At 39.1% G+C, this 17,939-nt stretch overlaps 2 protein-coding genes and 1 long non-coding RNA gene across 16 annotated transcripts in view; 1 reads left to right on the forward strand and 2 right to left on the reverse strand.

Moving 5' to 3' along the window:
- The window catches only part of LOC113970935 (vacuolar protein 8-like), a 34,042-nt gene extending 33,951 nt beyond the window's left edge, over nucleotides 1-91 (reverse strand). For 3 of the 4 annotated variants that reach the window (XM_027690392.1, XM_027690398.1, XM_027690376.1), the window contains exon 1: nucleotides 1-91. The gene's annotated coding sequence lies outside the window, so the exon portion shown is untranslated. The other variant, XM_027690385.1, reaches the window with a different exon arrangement.
- The window catches only part of BCLAF1 (BCL2 associated transcription factor 1), a 25,532-nt gene continuing 7,602 nt past the window's right edge, over nucleotides 10-17,939 (forward strand). For 4 of the 11 annotated variants that reach the window (XR_003535357.1, XM_027690161.1, XM_027690228.1 and 1 more), the window contains exons 1-10: nucleotides 800-880; nucleotides 5,754-5,892; nucleotides 6,943-7,016; nucleotides 9,023-9,146; nucleotides 10,015-10,920; nucleotides 12,310-12,981; nucleotides 13,096-13,265; nucleotides 15,948-16,053; nucleotides 16,945-17,029; nucleotides 17,729-17,904. Coding sequence is in view for 10 of the 11 variants with exons in the window: in XM_027690161.1 (XP_027545962.1) it covers nucleotides 9,043-9,146; nucleotides 10,015-10,920; nucleotides 12,310-12,981; nucleotides 13,096-13,265; nucleotides 15,948-16,053; nucleotides 16,945-17,029; nucleotides 17,729-17,904 (2,219 nt within the window). In the remaining variant the exon portion in view is untranslated. Of the gene's footprint in view, nucleotides 119-384; nucleotides 519-799; nucleotides 881-4,092; nucleotides 5,893-6,942; nucleotides 7,017-8,090; nucleotides 8,136-9,022; nucleotides 9,147-10,014; nucleotides 10,921-12,309; nucleotides 12,982-13,095; nucleotides 13,266-15,947; nucleotides 16,054-16,944; nucleotides 17,030-17,728; nucleotides 17,905-17,939 lie in introns of those variants that run through there. The other 7 variants (XM_027690171.1, XM_027690252.1, XM_027690210.1 and 4 more) reach the window with 7 other exon arrangements.
- Nucleotides 10,284-17,939, reverse strand: part of LOC113970958 — an 18,202-nt gene continuing 10,546 nt past the window's right edge. Inside the window, exon 3 of the long non-coding RNA XR_003535396.1 lies at nucleotides 10,284-10,396. This is a non-coding gene — a long non-coding RNA (uncharacterized LOC113970958). The remainder of the gene's footprint in view (nucleotides 10,397-17,939) is intronic.

Here is a 17,939-nt window from a genome sequence, read left to right on the forward strand (position 1 = left end):
CAGCGCAAGGAGCACCAGCTGCCAATGCCGCTGGATGAAAAGCCGCTGGCTGGGCTCCGCTCCACACACAAGGGCTTCCAAGAGACTCCCGTGCATGGATGCGCACCCCACCCCACAGGTAACCAGGCAACGGCCAGCGCGGCCCAGCCCCCCGCGCCTCTTCGGAAAACGAGAATACAAAAGGCGACAGCTTTTATTCGCGGCGGTGCGGAACGGGGCGAGAGGGCGGCGGGCCGGGCGCAGAGCCGCCGGCGTTGGGCAGGGACACGGCGCGGCCGGGCGGCTGCCGTCCCCCATCTTGCTTAAGGACGGGTACCCGAAACCAAGATGGCGCCCGGGCGATGAGCGCGGGGCTGTCTCTTCCCAGCCCGGAGCGGAAGTGACGCGCGCCCGCCCCGCGCCCTATGGTGGCTCCTCTCTGTTTCCCCGCAGGCCCCGTGTCTCTTTCTCCGGCCGGACGGAAAATGGCCGCGCGGCTGCCATAGGGGAGCGGGGCCGCAGGGAGTTCCGCCCGCCAGGTGAGGGAGGCGAAGGGACGGCGGGGAGGTTCGGCGGGGCGGTGGCCCCGGGTTGGAAGAAAGATGGCGGGGGGAGCCTGAAGGGGGCCCACCTCGGCCCCGCCCTCCCCGCACCTCCTCCCGCCTCCCTTCCCCCTCCCGGGCCGCGCGGTGTCCGCGCGCCGCGCCGTCCCGCCCTCCCCTGCCGCGTGACCTCGGCGCTCCGCAGCCATTATCCCGATTATCCCGGGCCAGACACCGGGACCGGGACGGGAACGGGCAGGCGCCGTCACTGCCCTGCCGCGGGCCGCCGCTTCCCGCAGGAGCCGGGCCGAGCCGGCGTCGCTCCTCCCCGTGCCTGGACGGCGCCCCGGGAACCGAAGGTAGAAGGGGGAAGGGGCGGCGGGAAGCGGAGGCTGATCTTCCTTGTAGCTGTTCCCTGGCCCCTGGAAGCCCCGCGAGGCGGGGATGTGGGGAGGGAGAGTCCGGCGCCGCCGGGCCTCGCCCCGGGAGTGCGGCCTTTGGCTCTGGGCCTCCTATGGGAGGCGGGAAGGCCCGAGGGGATGTGGCTGTACAGCACAGATTACGGGAGTGTTAAATCTCCCCGTTATTCTCGTGGGTGTGACGCCGAGGAGGGAAACGGTGCTGGGGAGAAAGAATGCTTCCCGATATTGGATCAGCCTTTATGGTCGATGGAGGAACTTCCCTTCGGGCATGGCTGTGGTTCGGGCTCTGGTGCCTGAAACACCCCGCGCCTTCCCTGCCCTGCTTACAGATGCTCGCAAAGCCCCGTGAGGGGCAGGAGTGGGTTTCAGCCCCTTGCCGAAGGGTGCAATTGTGTTCCCAATGTTGATCACAGTGTAGTGTGCCTGTAGTTGCAGGATCTTATCCATTATATCTCCTTTGCTTTGTAACCCCCCTACTTTTCACCTTTAATTTTGTGAGAATCAGATTCTTGCTTTGTGTGTCATGGTGATCCTTTACCAAGTCACTTGTTTATCTCGGAGATCAAAGTTTTGCCTTCACTGCAGCAGTTAAATTTTACTATACAGAAGGGCCCGAGGGCATGCAAAACAAAGGTGCTCTTGACGCTGCAAGTAGTCACTGCTTGAGCAATGGCTGGCATATTGTAAATTTATAAAAACATCACTTAGAGTAGTTGTTCTCGGTGTGGGAGGGATTGATTAAAGAACGTGGGGTTCCAGGAAAATGCTGTCTAGCTGTTGTCTTTCTCCCCTTTCCTCCTCATTCTCCTCTTGATAATCACGTTGTTTTGGACAAAAGTGGGGAAAATAAGGGGATAAAGGCTCTGGCACTGGTGTGCTCCAAGCATGCAGCTTCTTATGGCAGGGAGAGTAGGAATTGCATCCTCCCACTCGTCGCTTTTGATGTTGAGTGACAAGCTGTGCCGAATGGCAGGACGAGGTTCAGTGTGTTACATCTGTTGGTAACTGCCTCTCTCCTGGCCAAGACTTTAGTGGGCCCTCCTTTGTGGAGGCCACAGGTGAAGGCTGTTGCTGAGGGAATTCTGGGGGAAGGGGGAAGTAGGGAGGATCACGTACCACGGAGAAGGACCTGTTTCCATTGGGCATGCAGAAAACTCGGAGTGGTTGTACAAATTTGGAAAAGATCAGCAGGGACTTGTTTGGATCTAGGGTGCAGGTATTTGAATGGATTATATTCAATCGGGTTGTCAAGGAGAGATAGTGATGTAGGGGTTTGAGGAATGCCAGAGAACGTTTAGGGATTGTTTGCAGAGGGGATAGGTGAAGGAAACTAATGAGGAAAGTAAGCCTTTGGGTTACAACTGTGTTCTGTTTGTCAGAGTCTCTCCCAAAGGTATTCTGAAAAAGTGCACTGGTGTTCATTGTGCTGTCACTGGCCTCCCTGAAGCCTTGTGGTAAATGGAATCTGGGAGACCTGAAAAGTCAGCTTTTGTCCAGAGTAGTTTTTTTTCTGGATCAGGTCACTGCTGCAGCTCACCAAGCTGTGGTATCAGTCTTGAAACAAATGAGGGAGGGACACTTGCCTTTTCTGCAGCAGCATGCTTGTACTTCATCACAGAGATTGTGGAAACCACTGTGTAAGGGCATATGAAAACACTGTCTTTAAAACTCACACACACAAAAAAAACACCACCAAAAAACCAGAAAGGCTATCCAAAACATGTGCCCAAAGGCATGCTAATTTCTTTTTGTGTATTGAGAAATTTCTTTTAAAAAGTCACTTTGCTTTCTGTTTTTTTTAGTTAGAGGAGAAATATGCTTTTGTTTGCCAGTAGTATTACATAAAAGAACAGCTAACAATCATATGACAGTTTTTTGCAGAGGTGATTTTGATCTTACTAGGTTGCTGCGTTTTGACTTATTTTACAAGTATTTTGTATTGTTTTCTATAAAGAAATGAATTAATTTGGGGGGAAAAAAGGCTTTAGTATGTTTTACTGTTTCCATTGTATTTCCAGCATATGAAACAGGGAGAATAACACTTCCTAGATCTTATTTGTACATTCCAAGATAGTTTGGGCAAATTTGCCATGGAATTTTAGTATTTGTAGGAATCTAAGTCCTTGATGATCTGAGTAGCACTGTCACTATGAAATGTATTCTGTTCTTACCTGTAATGTGCTGCTGCTCCGTTTGTTTTTGTGGACATTGAAAGAAAAGGGAGGGGAGAGGTAGAGAGTGGATAAGAAAGCACAGCAGATGTGCAAGCACTGAATAGATGACTTACAGTGCTGTCTCATTAAGACTTTCTGTAATTCAGTTATGTGTATTATGAGAGAATACTACAAGTTCTATGGGATTTCTCGTAGACTGTCCTATCCCCTTTTGTTTTGTCATGATTGTATAATCCCCATGTCTTTTGAAGCCTGAATCTCTGAATGAACATGCATTTTGGAAACAGCTTGTGAATTACTTTAATAAGATTTGGATTTAAATCTTCCTGACAGCTCTCAAGTTATGCTTAAGCAAGAGAAATACAGACTACTAAATAACTATAAAGGAAGGATAGCTAAAATAGTGAAGCTAAGAGGAAGCAGTGTTTTGCTAGTGTAAGTGGGTATAACTGTCCTAAAATGTCTTAAACTTACATGTGGTGTGTAACTTGTGAAATGGCTTAAGAGATGTGTTGTATCTACAGTTTGTGTACTCTGAGAAAATTTCAACATCAGTGGTGCAGTAAAGACTCCAAAAAAATAATGTTTAAAAGGAGTTGGAAATAGTTTTCCTTGTCCTTTTTATTTTTTTATTAAAAATAACAAATGCTAACAGTGTTGCTTCCTCATTATTGTCTCGTTTGTGGTATTCTGGTGCATATCTTGTGTTTGCTTAATGGTTACACTTGCTGACCAAGACTAATTTAAGACACAGATCCTGTTGTTATTTCATTAAGAAACGTTTTTTGAATGTGACTCAATATCTGACAGGTGATGAACTGACCAATTTTTAAAAAAGTCATGGTTTCTATGTTTAGGTTTGGTTGTTTGGGAATGTTTGGTTTTGTTGGTTTTAATTTTTTGTGGGTGTGTGTTGTTTTCGTGGGGGCTTTGTGTGTGGGGGTTTTTTCTTTTTTTTTTTTTTAAAGCTGCTTGCAAGTACTGTTAAAAAGCTTAAATACCAAGTTTATTGTGTCTGAAGGCTATGCCAGGCTGGTTTCAGGGAAGCTTTAAGACTGTGGTGCTGCCAAAAGAAGCAGTCCTGTCTGGCTGCTATTTCAACTTCCCTGTGTTGGTCGAGATGTTTGTGGGGCTGTGTAATGACCCATATTAGAAAAAATAATTTGTATTGAAAGTAATCTAGTATGTGCTTGCAGAAATACTTGTACTGGCATAAGGGAGATCATCAGGAATGTGAGGAAACACAGGATGGGAGAGATGGGATTGTTTCTTTAAACTAGCAGAGCTACCGTATTCTGATTTCAAGTACTGTGGAGCTTTAGCAGCTTCCTTTGTAAAATGCAGATTTTTTTTTAACATGGAAGTGAAATGACTCAGAGTTAGGTGTCACCTCTCTACTGTTTAGGGTGGAAAGCAAGGGAAAAAGAAGCTTGAGATGCCAAAAGTGAGGGGATTACAGCCCTGGTGTTTCAGGCATAGACCATGTTCCTTGCAGTCGTGGTCCTCTCAAAAACACTGGTGTTAGTAATTTCCTCTTGTGTCACCTTGTTAATGTGCACCTCTGGCAGGCTGTGCGTCTCTTTCTGAGACTAGTCCAGAGGAAAGCATCGTTCGCTGAAGTGAGAGGGGCGGCTGCTCTTGCATAGCAACATATGATGCTTAGGACCTTTTTTTCCTTGGCCTTGAGTACTGGTGCCCTTACTTGGCGTAGTTGTAGCCACTACAGATTGACAAGGAGCACCAGAGTCTACAGGAAGAGGATAATTTCATTTGATACTGTTGAAACAGTATGTTGTAGTTGTGTTGTTCTGAGGAATGTGTAGTTTTTCTGTGAAAGTATGCAGCATGTAGAAGCTTACTGTTAAAAAGGAGCTGTTTTCCTACATATTTCTATTACCATTATTGTTTCTAAATAATCTTTAGTAGAGGTTAATAAAATTTGAGATTCTTGCATATTATGAGAATATTTACACAGACTAAAAAACTCACCATCAATCTAGTCTTTTCAATTTTTTTTTAAATATAAACATTGTTTGGTTAAGTGGGTGTTGTGTGTCAAGGTTTTACCCATTACAATTAAATGGAAACAAAAGCTGCACATAGTTGAGTGGTTTTTATTCAATAGTTAAGGTTTTCTATTCAAAGCTCTTTTTCTTTCAAATGTTGTTATATCCATACTCTTCTTACAAAGAAAAATATTTGGGAAAAGGGTAGCAAATATATTTTAGCTGCTGGGGTTGGATGTAGTAAATCCAATGCCTTGTTTGTTAAAAAAAAAAAAAAAGTGGCTACTTTTCACTTTGTCAGTTGTTAGGGAAAATTCCTAAAACTGTGTGGAACTGACTACAGGAGTTTGAGTTATGTGGAAGTGACTATCAGAGTATGAGATCTTGTCTTCTGCCTAGAGGTTTTAAAGGTGAAGTAACTATCTTGTTCTATATCCCCAGGATCTAAAGATTTGTCTAAATTGGGATTTGGATTTCAGCTAACACCAGTTAAAGTCAGAAATATATATTATTTAAGTATTCATTTAAAATCTTGGACTGAATTTGAAGTTTGTATTACTTTTTCTGTAGTAGACTTCTGAATGCCTTCATTGACCTTTACTAGCTAATACCATCTCGCCTTTTGTCTAGACAAAATCTGAAATGGTCCGATACACTACTGTGCTCCTTCAGAGACTCATGCTTGCTGATGATGAGAAGTAAAAACTTAATCTTAATAAAGCATATATTTTGTAGAAATTGGAAATATCTTGGTCACAACTAGTGAATGGTAAGTGGACTTTTGAAAGCGGTGTTTATGAACACGAGTGCTACATTTCTTCTTTTAGATGAGGAAAATGTCTGTGAACAAGTGTGAAAGTGTCATTTTAGGAGCACTGGATGTCTTACGTCCTTGGATTTAATGAATAAATTGTTGAGATGTAGTTTCTGGGAGACCTATCCTGTCTGTATTGAACTGGGACAAAATTTCTATTTTGTTGCTTTAGTGGAATTGAAAAGTTTGTTTAATGTTGAGCCAAATTGCAAATGTACATAGTCTTAAGGCTTGAAGGTAGTTAAAAGCTAAGTCCAGTGAAAAATTCATACATTTGAAACTGGTTTTGTTATTACAATTATGCTTTGTTTCTGTATAACCTTAAAAGAGCTAATTTTTGAAGTTGTTGGCTGTTTAGGTAAAATCATATATGTTTGCATTTTAAACAAGAAGGTATAATAGAGTAATGCTTCTTTAAGTGTTCCAAGAGAAACCTAAAGATAAAGCTTTCACCATTGGCCTAAGTCCTCATCCCAATTGATTTTCTTTCCAATATGGTAGCTCCAATGAAGTGCAGAGCTATGTGTTAGATTTAAAATTGGTCTAAGATTTTGTCACTGTCCTTTTTACTCCACTCTTTCTGGCTGCATGCTTTTATTTACTCCATAATCCAGCTCAGTTTGGCACTTCATTAAGCCACTTTGATAACCTATTTATGTGGAAGTGATTTGTGGGTATCAAGATCTTGGTCACTGAAGGACCTGAAGGATGTCAGGGCTGTTGTAAGGGGAAGATAACGTGTTACACAGCCTGGCAAGCAAGGCTGAAGGAGGAGTGGTCGCGTGTGCAAGGGGAGTAGGATTTGCCACTTGACAGTGGCTGGCTCCTGACCTGCTCTGATCTTAGCATGCAGCTTCACTGCCCTTCCAAGAGTAAATTTGCTATTTCTTATGTGTTGTCTTTTCATGATAAACAGGTTAATGTTTGAACCCCTTTAAACAAAAGGTATTACCTCTCCTTTAGTGAATGTTCATGTCTCTGACAATCTCATTTTCTGTTCTATAGGAACCTGTATTGCTGAAAGCACAAATAGGGAGTTTTGAAATAATTGCTTCGTTGGCACCAACTAACAGTTTGAGGTAAGATTAATTCTGTTTTTAAATGTTCTGATTGAACCCAACTATTGAAAATTAAAACTGCTTTTGTTTTCCTAAAATTTATGATTGCAAGAAGCTACAATTAGTCTATCTCTTGTAAAGATCAACTATACTTGTCATACATGGAATGCAAAATGTATAAATGTTATTGTTGAGCACAGGGAAAATAATAATATATTTATTTAAAGCTGAGATTTGGTTATATTATAAACATTGTCCATCTGATGTTTGGTTTAAAAATTACTTGTAAGAGAAAAAAAATCAGGTTTTTTTTTTCTATCACCCTTGGAAAATTGGCACGCATCATGTCTTACAACACTTTAAAAGCTCTAAATTTATGTTGCCTGTGAGTATTGAGCTTAAAAGATTATAACCCATTTTCTGTGAGTTTAATTGAATGCATTGAATTAGAAACCATCTTCTGAGTATAGGTTATGCAAATTTGCTTTTTAGTGGAATGAGCCCATAAAAGACAGCATTCAACATATTCTTCACCAAGGTAAATAGTTTTTTCTGAGTTACATGTAAAGCTAGTTTAGGTTAAAAAGTTTTGTTGGGTTAGTTTCAGGTGAGGTTACATCTCTGGGGCCATGCAGACTTGTGGGGAAAGTCATGTGGGGCAGGAGGAACTAGCTGATAGGGGAAAGGTTGGTCTGCTTTTTTCTTTAGGGTTCTCTTAGATGTGTCTAAAATCTCTGAAATTTTATTAACTTAAAATTAAACTCTGATGTTGTTTTTGTCTTTACATAATTGAAGTATCACCCAGGTAACAAGACAGGTTATATAAAGTACCTTGCTGTGTTGACCTTGTATTTTTAATTCAGTAATTTTAGATTTTAAAGCCTGTTTGCAACACAAAAGCTAAATGTTTGTTTCTTTCCATTTCTGTTTTAATTATTATTAAACAGTGATGATTATTTAGCATTCAAAGGCCTGAAAATATGTAGTTACTTGTTAATAGTTTATATTCAGATTGTCTAATGTGACCCTTTTTTTTTTTTTTTAAAGCTGGGCAATTTCAAAAGAAAATGGTAATGGGTCAAAGTTTTTATTAATTAAATTGGGGATTTTTAGCCACTGATCTGAAAAGAAAAAGAAAAGGTGTGTATTTTTTTATGGTTAGCATTAATTCTAAATATTTACTGTGACTGTATGTAAGAAGAAATGATAGTTTATTATTTATTTTCTTTTAGGTCTCATGGCTTTATAATCAATTGTAGTTTTCATAGCTTACTTTGTGCTGAAACATGTTGAATTTTGTTGCAAGCCATATTATTTAACTAGTTGTTAAAATCTTTAAGTTGGCCATGCATTTTACTTATAGATGAAAAAACAAAGTTAACCTAAAAAGATGCAGGGTGAGCATCTTGACTAGTGGAAAATCGGATTAGAGTGATTAGCTTTAGTACATGTGGTTAAAGAGAAATAATACCTGTGGCTCAAACTTAACAACTACTGGACAGAATACTTCAGGGCTTTTTCTTTTCTATGTAAAAGGTACATTGTAGTGGACTTTAAACTCCTTCCAGAGAAGGAATAGAGCATTGGAAGTGCGAGGAAACTATAAACTGCACAATAGCAAAACTTTTTTAAAATACATCAGAATGTCCAGAGTTATGTTATTCGTGTCTTAATTTGCAGAAATGGTTTGGGTTTTTTTCCTGTTTCTTCTTCTTCTCTTCTACAGGATCAGATTGCAGTTAAATCTGGAAAACCTTTTACTGTTATACTTCATCCTTTCAGACAAAGCGTGTGCTTTGCAGCAATGTTAAATTCTTTAAAATGTGGTTGAGCTTTTAATTTACTGATAAATGTACTCATATTGTCTCCAAAGTTCTTTCATTTAGCCAATGCTATACTTCTTTCTAATACTGTCATTTTAGCATATACAAATTTTGTTCATTTGTATCATTTATATAACTTACATGGACTCTAAATAGTTGCTTCCATTTTTTCCCCCTCCCCTCATTGCTTTTCCTTTTGGGAAGGAGTATATCTACTGAGAAAAATGGGTCGATCTAACTCTAGATCACATTCTTCAAGATCAAAATCCAGATCTCAGTCCAGCTCTAGGTCAAGATCCAGATCACATTCAAGGAAAAAGAGATACAGGTAAGTTGATGTCACACTGCATGAAAAGGTGGTTTGGTATATTAGGTTTTGTCTGGAAAATGTTTTTCACTTGCATGATGCTGTGGCAAAAGTGAGCCTGGGATCTTATTTCATTTTAGGCAGTAGGCAAACTATGCTTTGAGTGTAATTTTCGTTACTTTGTTTAATAATTGGGGGGGGTTCCATTTTCATGTATCTCAAGATAATTTCAGAATGCGACTAGTTCTTCATGATTTGTGGCCCTTTTGATTCTTCCCTTCCCCTTCATAAGATCTTTTCTTTGTCCGGTCTCTTTCTCTGTAATTTGTTCTGTATTTCTCATTCCACTTTTCATATCTGAAGTAACTTATGGCTTCAGTAGATAAACTTTGCTTGAGAAGACCTTGTCTTTTCAGTTGCCTCCAGCCTTTTGCTCATCTTTCTTACTAGTGGACTTTACCATCTCCCATAAAAGAAGCGGGTCAGTTGAATGTTTACTGCCTCATCAGCTGCTATCCACAGGCTGGCATATGAAACTGGGGGTCATGTAGCTTCATGTTCCAGGCTGTGAACCAAGGTGGCTGAGAAACTGAATGCCATGTTCCAGAGTGGTGATAATCTCTAATAAAATGGCAGGGCAGGTCACTGAGGCTGGTAACATCTTAATCATGTGATGCAGTTTCACAGTCCTTAGAAGTATAAACATGCTTATTACAATAAATATATTACGGAAATAATAAATAGAGATTGTAGAAGTTACTGCAAGACCGTTAGTCCGCATCCTTTAGCATTCTAACTGCATTCGAGAAATCTAGCATTTAGTGTCAAGGCACTTCTTTCTTTTTAGTTTTCCAATTGTCAGATGTTAATGTTTGCTTTTTAATTTTAGTTCTAGGTCTCGGTCAAGGACGTATTCACGATCTCGCAGCAGGGATCGTGTTTATTCTAGAGATTATCGCAGAGATTACAGAAATAATAGAGGAATGAGACGTCCCTATGGTTACAGAGGAAGAGGTAGAGGGTATTATCAAGGAGGAGGTGGTAGATACCATCGTGGAGGTTATAGGCCTGTCTGGAACCGAAGACACTCCAGAAGCCCTAGACGTGGCCGTTCACGTTCCAGAAGTCCAAAACGAAGGTCTGTGTCTTCCCAGAGGTCCCGGAGCAGATCTCGTCGATCTTACAGATCTTCCAGGTCCCCGAGGTCCTCTTCATCTCGTTCTTCATCCCCATACAGCAAATCACCTGTCTCTTCCAAAAGACGTGCGTCTCTGGAAAAGCAGGCAAAGAAAACTGAAGGGGCTCCTTTGCAAGATAGCCCCTTGAAAAATAAATCACAAGATGAACAGAAAGATACATTTGAACATGACCCATCAGAGTCTCTTGACGATTTTAACAAATCATCAGCAGCTTCTGGCGACATTTGGCCTGGCCTTTCAGCATATGATAACAGTCCAAGGTCACCCCACAGTCCTTCTATTGCCACCCCACCTAGTCAGAGTTCATCTTGCTCTGATGCCCCTTTGCTTAGCACAGCCCACTCAGCAAAGGACACACCTCAACATTCCCATTCCATTCAGCATAGTCCTGAGAGGTCTGGCTCTGGTTCTCTTGGAAATGGTTCTAGCCGTTATAGCCCTTCTCAGAATAGCCCATTGCATCATATCCCTTCGAGGAGAAGCCCTGCAAAGACAATCCCATCACAGAGTGCCCCCCGTGAGGAAGCTCGAGTGCGGTCATTTTATCCTGAGGGTGGTGAACAGGAAGCTGCAAAAGGTGGAAAGTTTATGAAAAGGTAAGAATTAAATTATAAGCCTGATGTTGCCTCTTAAAAAGTTAGAATTTTGTCAAGATTGTCACTATATGTTGAAAAAGGCGATTTGGAACACTAGTACTATTAATCTGGTTGGAACTGAGCTTGAAACATGTATATGCGAAGATGCTTCAGGATCTCGACTGCTGGCTAGTGAAGATAGGGTTATGTATCCTTGAGGAAAAATGGGTTTGTGCTTTTCCTTCAAGGTGTATTTTCTTGTACTCAATTTTTTGCTGTTAAGAAAAATCTTAATTGGAATAGTGCATCAGACTTGCTTGTTTGATAGTGAATTCTCTTCAGGTATTTCAAAATTTTAATGGTTGATATAGTTTGAAATGCAGATCTTCTGGAACTCAAAAAATGCTGATGTTTTGCAATGATTTCTTTATGTTAACATAAAGAACGCTGATTGCTAATTGTGTGGTGCAATATGACAGCTTTGTCTTGACTCGCATTACTTATCAAAGAGAGTTGGTCTTGGTATTCTTGGAACATAATTCTGTTGATGTGAAGGAACTTCAGTGTATATTTTCCAGTGAATGTAAAATTCTTCAATTCGTTCTTGAAATGTTTGATATAGTAGTAATTTTTGAAAGTTGTAAAAATCTTACTGATATTAGACTGTTCCTTTCTAATGTGACTAGTACTTCAGTGGATTTCTTATAAAATGTGTTACAGAGAGAAATTGTGACTATGCTATATAGGCTTGATTGTAGGCTTTTAAAAGAATTTGTCCAGTCAGTGATTTATTATGTAAAAAAATTACTGCTTAGAAGATCAAAAATATGACTTCCCTTGGATTAGGTGTATTGGAGTTGGTGATTGTATTAGAACCTGTGTGAAAATAGTGTATAGATAAGGCAGTGTGTGAAACAACTGGTAAGTGTGTTCTGTATTTAGGAGAGCTGCCTTCTAAAGGTTCCCTGCTAAGCCTGTTTCATATTCTGGAATTATCTTAGTAATATGCAGGATCTTGAAAATCGTTCACATTTTTGTGGTACTCCTTTAACTTTTCCTGTAAAAGAAGTACAAAAATGAATTGTAGTCTGAATTCTCAAACTTCATGTGAATTTGATGGAAAAAATGAGTAGTATAAGAGAATGTGAAAATGGGTACTGATTAAGAAAAAAAAGCCACTAGCTTTCTTATAAACTATAGCAGAAAATTTCTAGGTAGTCTCCTCCAGTAGCGCATAAAGGACAGTGGATACAGTGTTAATGGTGTGTGAAGCATTGCATGCTACAGTTAATTGCTCGGAGGAATATATTTTCATCATCATCTTGGTGTGGGATTGACACGAAAGAGGAATGCGAGTGAACTGGAATGAATGCAATCCAGAGTTACGAGTCTCTTCTTTGCTATCCACAGGTACACAGATGAAGAGTCTAGAGTATACCTGCTTGATAGGGGTAATACCAGGGAGAAGGAGGCCCAGAAGGAGAGAGGATCAGAAAAAGGGAGGACAGAGGGAGAAAGGGAATGGGAGGAACAGGAAACTTTAGATTTTTTCATTGATAAAGAGACTGGGAAAGAAAAGTTTAATGACTCTGAAGGGGAGGACACAGAGGAGACAGAGGATTACAGACAGTTCAGAAAGTCTGTCCTGGCAGATCAGGGTAAAAATTTTCCTACTGCATCTCACCGGAATGCTGAGGAGGAAGGAACCAAATACAAATCTAAAATATCAATCAAGGGCAATAGAGAGAGCGATGGATTTAGAGATGAGAAAAGTTATAAGCTTAAAGAGACTGGCTATGTAGTGGAAAGGCCTAGTGCAACAAAAGATAAGCACAAGGAAGAAGACAAGAGTTCTGAGAGACTAATGATGAAGAAAGAAACTCAGTCACCTGAGCAGGTAAAGTCTGAAAAGCTCAAAGAACTCTTTGATTACAGTCCCCCTCTACACAAGAATCTGGATGCGAGAGAAAAATCCACCTTCAGAGAGGAGAGCCCACTTAGGATCAAAATGATAGCCAGTGACTCCCATCGTCCTGAAGTTAAACTCAAAATGGCACCAGTACCTCTTGATGATTCCAATAGGTAAATTATTCCACTTTACAGTGTGGTTCTCCATTTGTCTGCAGTATTGTTCATCTTTATTTAAACTATTGGTTTCTTTTTGTGTGTCTCTTTTCTGTTGTTGATGCATTTTAGACCTGCTTCCTTGACTAAAGACAGGCTGCTTGCTAGCACACTTGTTCATTCCGTCAAGAAGGAGCAAGAGTTCCGATCCATCTTTGACCACATTAAGTTGCCACAGGCCAGCAAAAGCACGTCAGAGTCATTTATTCAGCACATTGTGTCCTTGGTTCATCATGTCAAAGGTATGTATTTAGTTTATCGTATGGGATACACGTCTGACCACTTCATTTAAGCCTATTTGCTGTTTCTAGTATGGGAAGATTTCAGCCCTCTTTTAATGTTGATTTAGCCAGACTTTCTTCCTTTTAAGGTATGCATAAAAATAATTAGAAAAATAATAGCCACAGACACTAGTATTAAAAAAACTGCAAGCAATGTAGAGTATAGTAGTAGTTATACTATGTTTCTGGATAAATTTTTGAATGTAGGTAGCATATAAAGTTTTCTAGTGTAGTTTAAACATACTACATTAGCCAATTTTTTCTTACTTAATTTTATTTTAATGACTCTAATATATAATTTATATTAAGTGGTGCAGTGTGGATTGACAGATGTTTTTAGTACTGTAAATACAATGCCATTCCTTTTGGAGCACCATAGAGGTCATTTCCAGGTTCTTATTAGAAGGGGGTCTTTCTCTTAGTAAGATTTAGGAAAAAATGCGTTCTAAATGGTGCTAAAATCTATGGTAATATTTCATTTTATTCCTATTTGACAGCATTGTCAGGAATTTCACTTAAAAGAAATTTGGCAGTGGCTAAATAAACCTCTGTTAAATGAGCTACTCACTAATCATTTTCTGTTTTAACAGTAGTGGCTGTTTAATATGAACACCAAAAAAAACCCCTCAACAAACCAATCAGAACAACGAAAGTCCCCCCCAAAAAACACTGAAACCCAAACCTAGACCATCAAAGTAGATATATTTCACTTAGGTCATATATCCTCTTAAGTTTTCTTGATGGAAAATAAGTAATTCCTAAAATCCAGTGGGGATATCTAGAGAGTTCTTCAAATGCTTTTTTCTATAGCATTTGCTTTACTTCACTGGGCTGTTGTCTTCTTTTTGTGTTAAATGTAACTGAGATAATATGGAGCTAGTGAAAGTAATTTTACCACATCATCATACTAAGGGGTAATGTGGAAATGCTTGGTTAGGTGGCCAGTTTCAGTGAATCTGTCTCCAGGCATTGTTTTTAAGATGTGTTAGATTTTAGAATTGCTAAGATTTATATGCTGGAAATATGTGCTGACGTTAAAAATACTTTGTTGGCATAATTCAGATTACTAAAGGCAAATGATTTCCTGCATTTTGAATTACTTATAAAGAAGAAGGTAATAGTCAACAATAATGGATAATGGTAATGTATTAGATAAAAAAAATATTGGGACACCTGTTTAGAGTATAATGATTTGTTGTGAAAGTATCTTATTTTCTTGCTATGTGAAGAAATTTAAGGCTCAATCCAGTGAGAGCTTCTCTTAAGTTTTTGCTTATATGGTGCATATGTAGGTGTAGGTGAAAATACTACTTCTGAAACTCTCACATGTTGATCACAGAATAGAATTTTTCTATAAACTTTTGTATGTTAAATATCTGGTAAATTTAACAGCTTAACAGCCTATATAATCAAGTGATTAGAATATGTGCAGTTATGGTTGCTTTTGAAAGCAGAACATCTCTTTAAGTTTCATATTTACTATGGTCTGTGATCAGATTTTTAGTAACACTTTTAACAAACTGAAGTTATGTTCATTATTGGTGTGATGCGACCAGTCTGAACAGCTCTTTATTGATGTAGAGCTGAAAATGCCCAGTGATGTTTTCTTTTTCATTGTAACTAGGTCCTGGAATGTGTTTTGAAATGGCAAAATCCATGTTACAAAAGTAAAATAGCTGTTGAAAGATACAGATGCCAAACAGGCAAAGTTGAACCTTCTGTCTTCCTGGCAAAAATGGCATAAAAACAGAGTTGCTAGCTCAAATTCCTGTGTTTGATGGAATTATGATTGAGGCACTACCCTTGTAGTGGCCGTTTCAAGTTTTAATGGTTGGTTATGAGACAAATTCTGGATGCCGGGCGGTAAGTTGATACAGATGTATGTTGACCTGTTAAGCAGATAGCTTGCTTCATATGTAACATTTCATAGCTCATGACTTTATGTATTTCTATATTACATTTAAACACATTTGTTGAGCTGGTTTGAAAACTGAGTTTTGCTGTGGCTAATTTAACTGTCTTTGAAGGAAGGAGAAAATTTGTCAGAGAAGTTGTCAAGTTTGCCAAGATGCCAGATCCTTAAATGATTTTACCTATGTATAGGTGTATTAATTGTCTTGGATTGTTTATCATCACAACTTCCAATCAAGAAATTGTATCCCTTTAAGAAAAGACTTGGCAGGTCTTTCATGTAGTTATTGAAGCATATATTACTTAAATGTTTTCACTAACTCTTAAGTTAAAGATGAGATGAATGGTAAACTGTACTTACTGCAAGTATTCATGACTCTCTAAGTAACTTCACTTTCTCTTGTGGGCAAAGTATAGAGTAAATGTTTAAGAAATTGCTCTTTCTCTTTCATTAGAGGAAAATGTCATTAAAAATAAGAAAGTCCAATCAGTAAATGATGCTTGAATTCGATGTAATACAGTCATGGCATAGTAGACTTGCAGTGATGCTGTGCACTTACTTTGTTTGGGTTACAGAGTGTGGAAAAATAGGGAAACCGCCACATTTGCTTGTCCTGATAAATTTATAGAAAATACTGTTTATTGCCTGTTACTTGCCTTTGTCAGGAGTAAAATACCTGTCAGTTGAATTAAACTAATGAAACAGTGGTTTTTTTCTATTGTAACCAACAGAGCAATACTTCAAGTCAGCTGGAATGACCCTAAATGAGAGGTTCACTGCGTATCAAAAAGCCACTGAAGAACACTGCACCCGACAAAAGAGCCCAGAAATACATAGGTATATATGTTAACTACATATGCAGATGCTTTTTGTTTCAAATAATGTCTGCTAATATTTCTTTTGAGAATCCAAAATATTTTTTCTAATCTGTGTGGGGTAATTTGTGTAATTACAAAATACCAAAAAAAGCCCTTCTGTAAAAGAGAACTCATCTGAGTCGAGTCTGGCTTCATCTGTGGTTGTGTAACAGATGTCTTCTCTACCTCTGTATCTCATTTGGGATATATTTACTTTTCTCACATGCAGTGCTCAAATATTGAGGGGCATATGTCTTGAAGATGAAAAGAAGCCCTGTACATGCATCTTTCTTCTTCAGTGTGAAATGTTTCATCTCATACTACTTTAGTTTTTGTGTGTGTTAATTTACAGCAGTTTTTTGAAAAATCTGAGAACCCAAAAGGTAAGAAGGTAGGCATGCAAATGTAGTGTCTGATCATGTGCTATAATTTTATGATGCAGTGTACTATATTTGTGTTGCATGTGAGGATACGGTGTCCAACTCTACAAGTTTTCTTAGCTGTTAAGTATTTTTGACTTCACAGCTAACTATCATAGTGCTGGTGATTTCTTGGAGGGGGTGGGCTTTCAGCTGGTTACATATACTGATCCTTTTGAAATAAATCATTAAACATTTTTTTGTATCTTCAAAGCTGTACTTGAAATGTGAAACATCAATCTGCCTATATTTGTGTTTTTAGCGTACTTTACACAGAACAGAACCAAGGTTTTCAATTTTTAGTCTGCTTCTGTATTCTGATGGTGGGGCTTTATATGCAAAGTTTGTCTACTGCAAAAGTGCCTTCTCAGTTTTCTGTTGAAAAGAAGTGTTTGAGGCCATTAACAGTCACATATGTGTATGGCAAGACACTGCTTTTATTTTACATTTAGGAGGATTGACATCTCTCCAAGTACCCTGAGGAAGCATACTCGTTTAGCAGGTGAAGAGAGAGTCTTTAAAGAAGAAAGTCAAAAAGTAGGTTCTAAGTAAATGTCCTACCTGTGCTTTTAAACTTAATTTATTGTTTCCTTTTAAATCTGAATTTCATCTCTGTTTATAAAATAAAAAAGTAATTTATAGTACCTTGAGTACTTTTATTTAGAATTTTTTTTTCCTTTGAGTAAAACATGTTACTTAGAAGCTCATTTATGTACCATGATTTTGCTGGATTGATAATGTGGCATATAAGGTCAAGTCTTCTCCCATGCTTCCTTTCTTCTTGCATGTGTCTTGACCACTAAGCTGCCTAAGGACAAAGAACAGGTGTTGGGGCAAGGGGAAGTACCCACATGGTCAATGAGTAGTGTGGTTGAATTGCAAAGATGCTTGTACTCTCCTTAAAAACAATTCACCAGAAGAAATGAATACTTAAATATCTCCCCAAACCGTGCATTATGGTGTGTATGCACCAAAAACTAGATATATCCCATTGCCTTGATGGGAATGCTTGTTTGAAACTGAAATTCTTAGCTGTTCTTTTTTTTAGATGTAGCCATTGCATGTAAAGGGCAAAGTCAATTTGTGTGCTGAAGTTTGTTGAGAAATAGGTAAATTCTATCTTTTTTTTGTTTTGTTTTTTTTTTTTTAATTGATGCCCAACTTGCCTTGTCACTGAGATTCTCTTCTGGACATTTTATTTCAAAATTTTGTTCCAAAATATATATTTGTTTACAGGGAGATAAAAAATTAAGGTGTGATTCAGCTGATCTTCGTCATGACATTGACCGACGTAGAAAAGAACGAAGTAAAGAGCGAGGAGACTCAAAGGGTTCCAGGGAATCCAGTGGGTCAAGAAAGCAGGAGAAAACTCCAAAAGATTACAAGGATTACAAATCTTACAAAGATGACAGGTAAATATTTGAAGTCCTTATATAGAAATATACCT

Source organism: Neopelma chrysocephalum, unplaced genomic scaffold (genome assembly GCF_003984885.1).
Source record: "Neopelma chrysocephalum unplaced genomic scaffold, ASM398488v2 Primary Assembly neopelma1_23, whole genome shotgun sequence".
Lineage (NCBI taxonomy): Eukaryota > Metazoa > Chordata > Aves > Passeriformes > Pipridae > Neopelma > Neopelma chrysocephalum.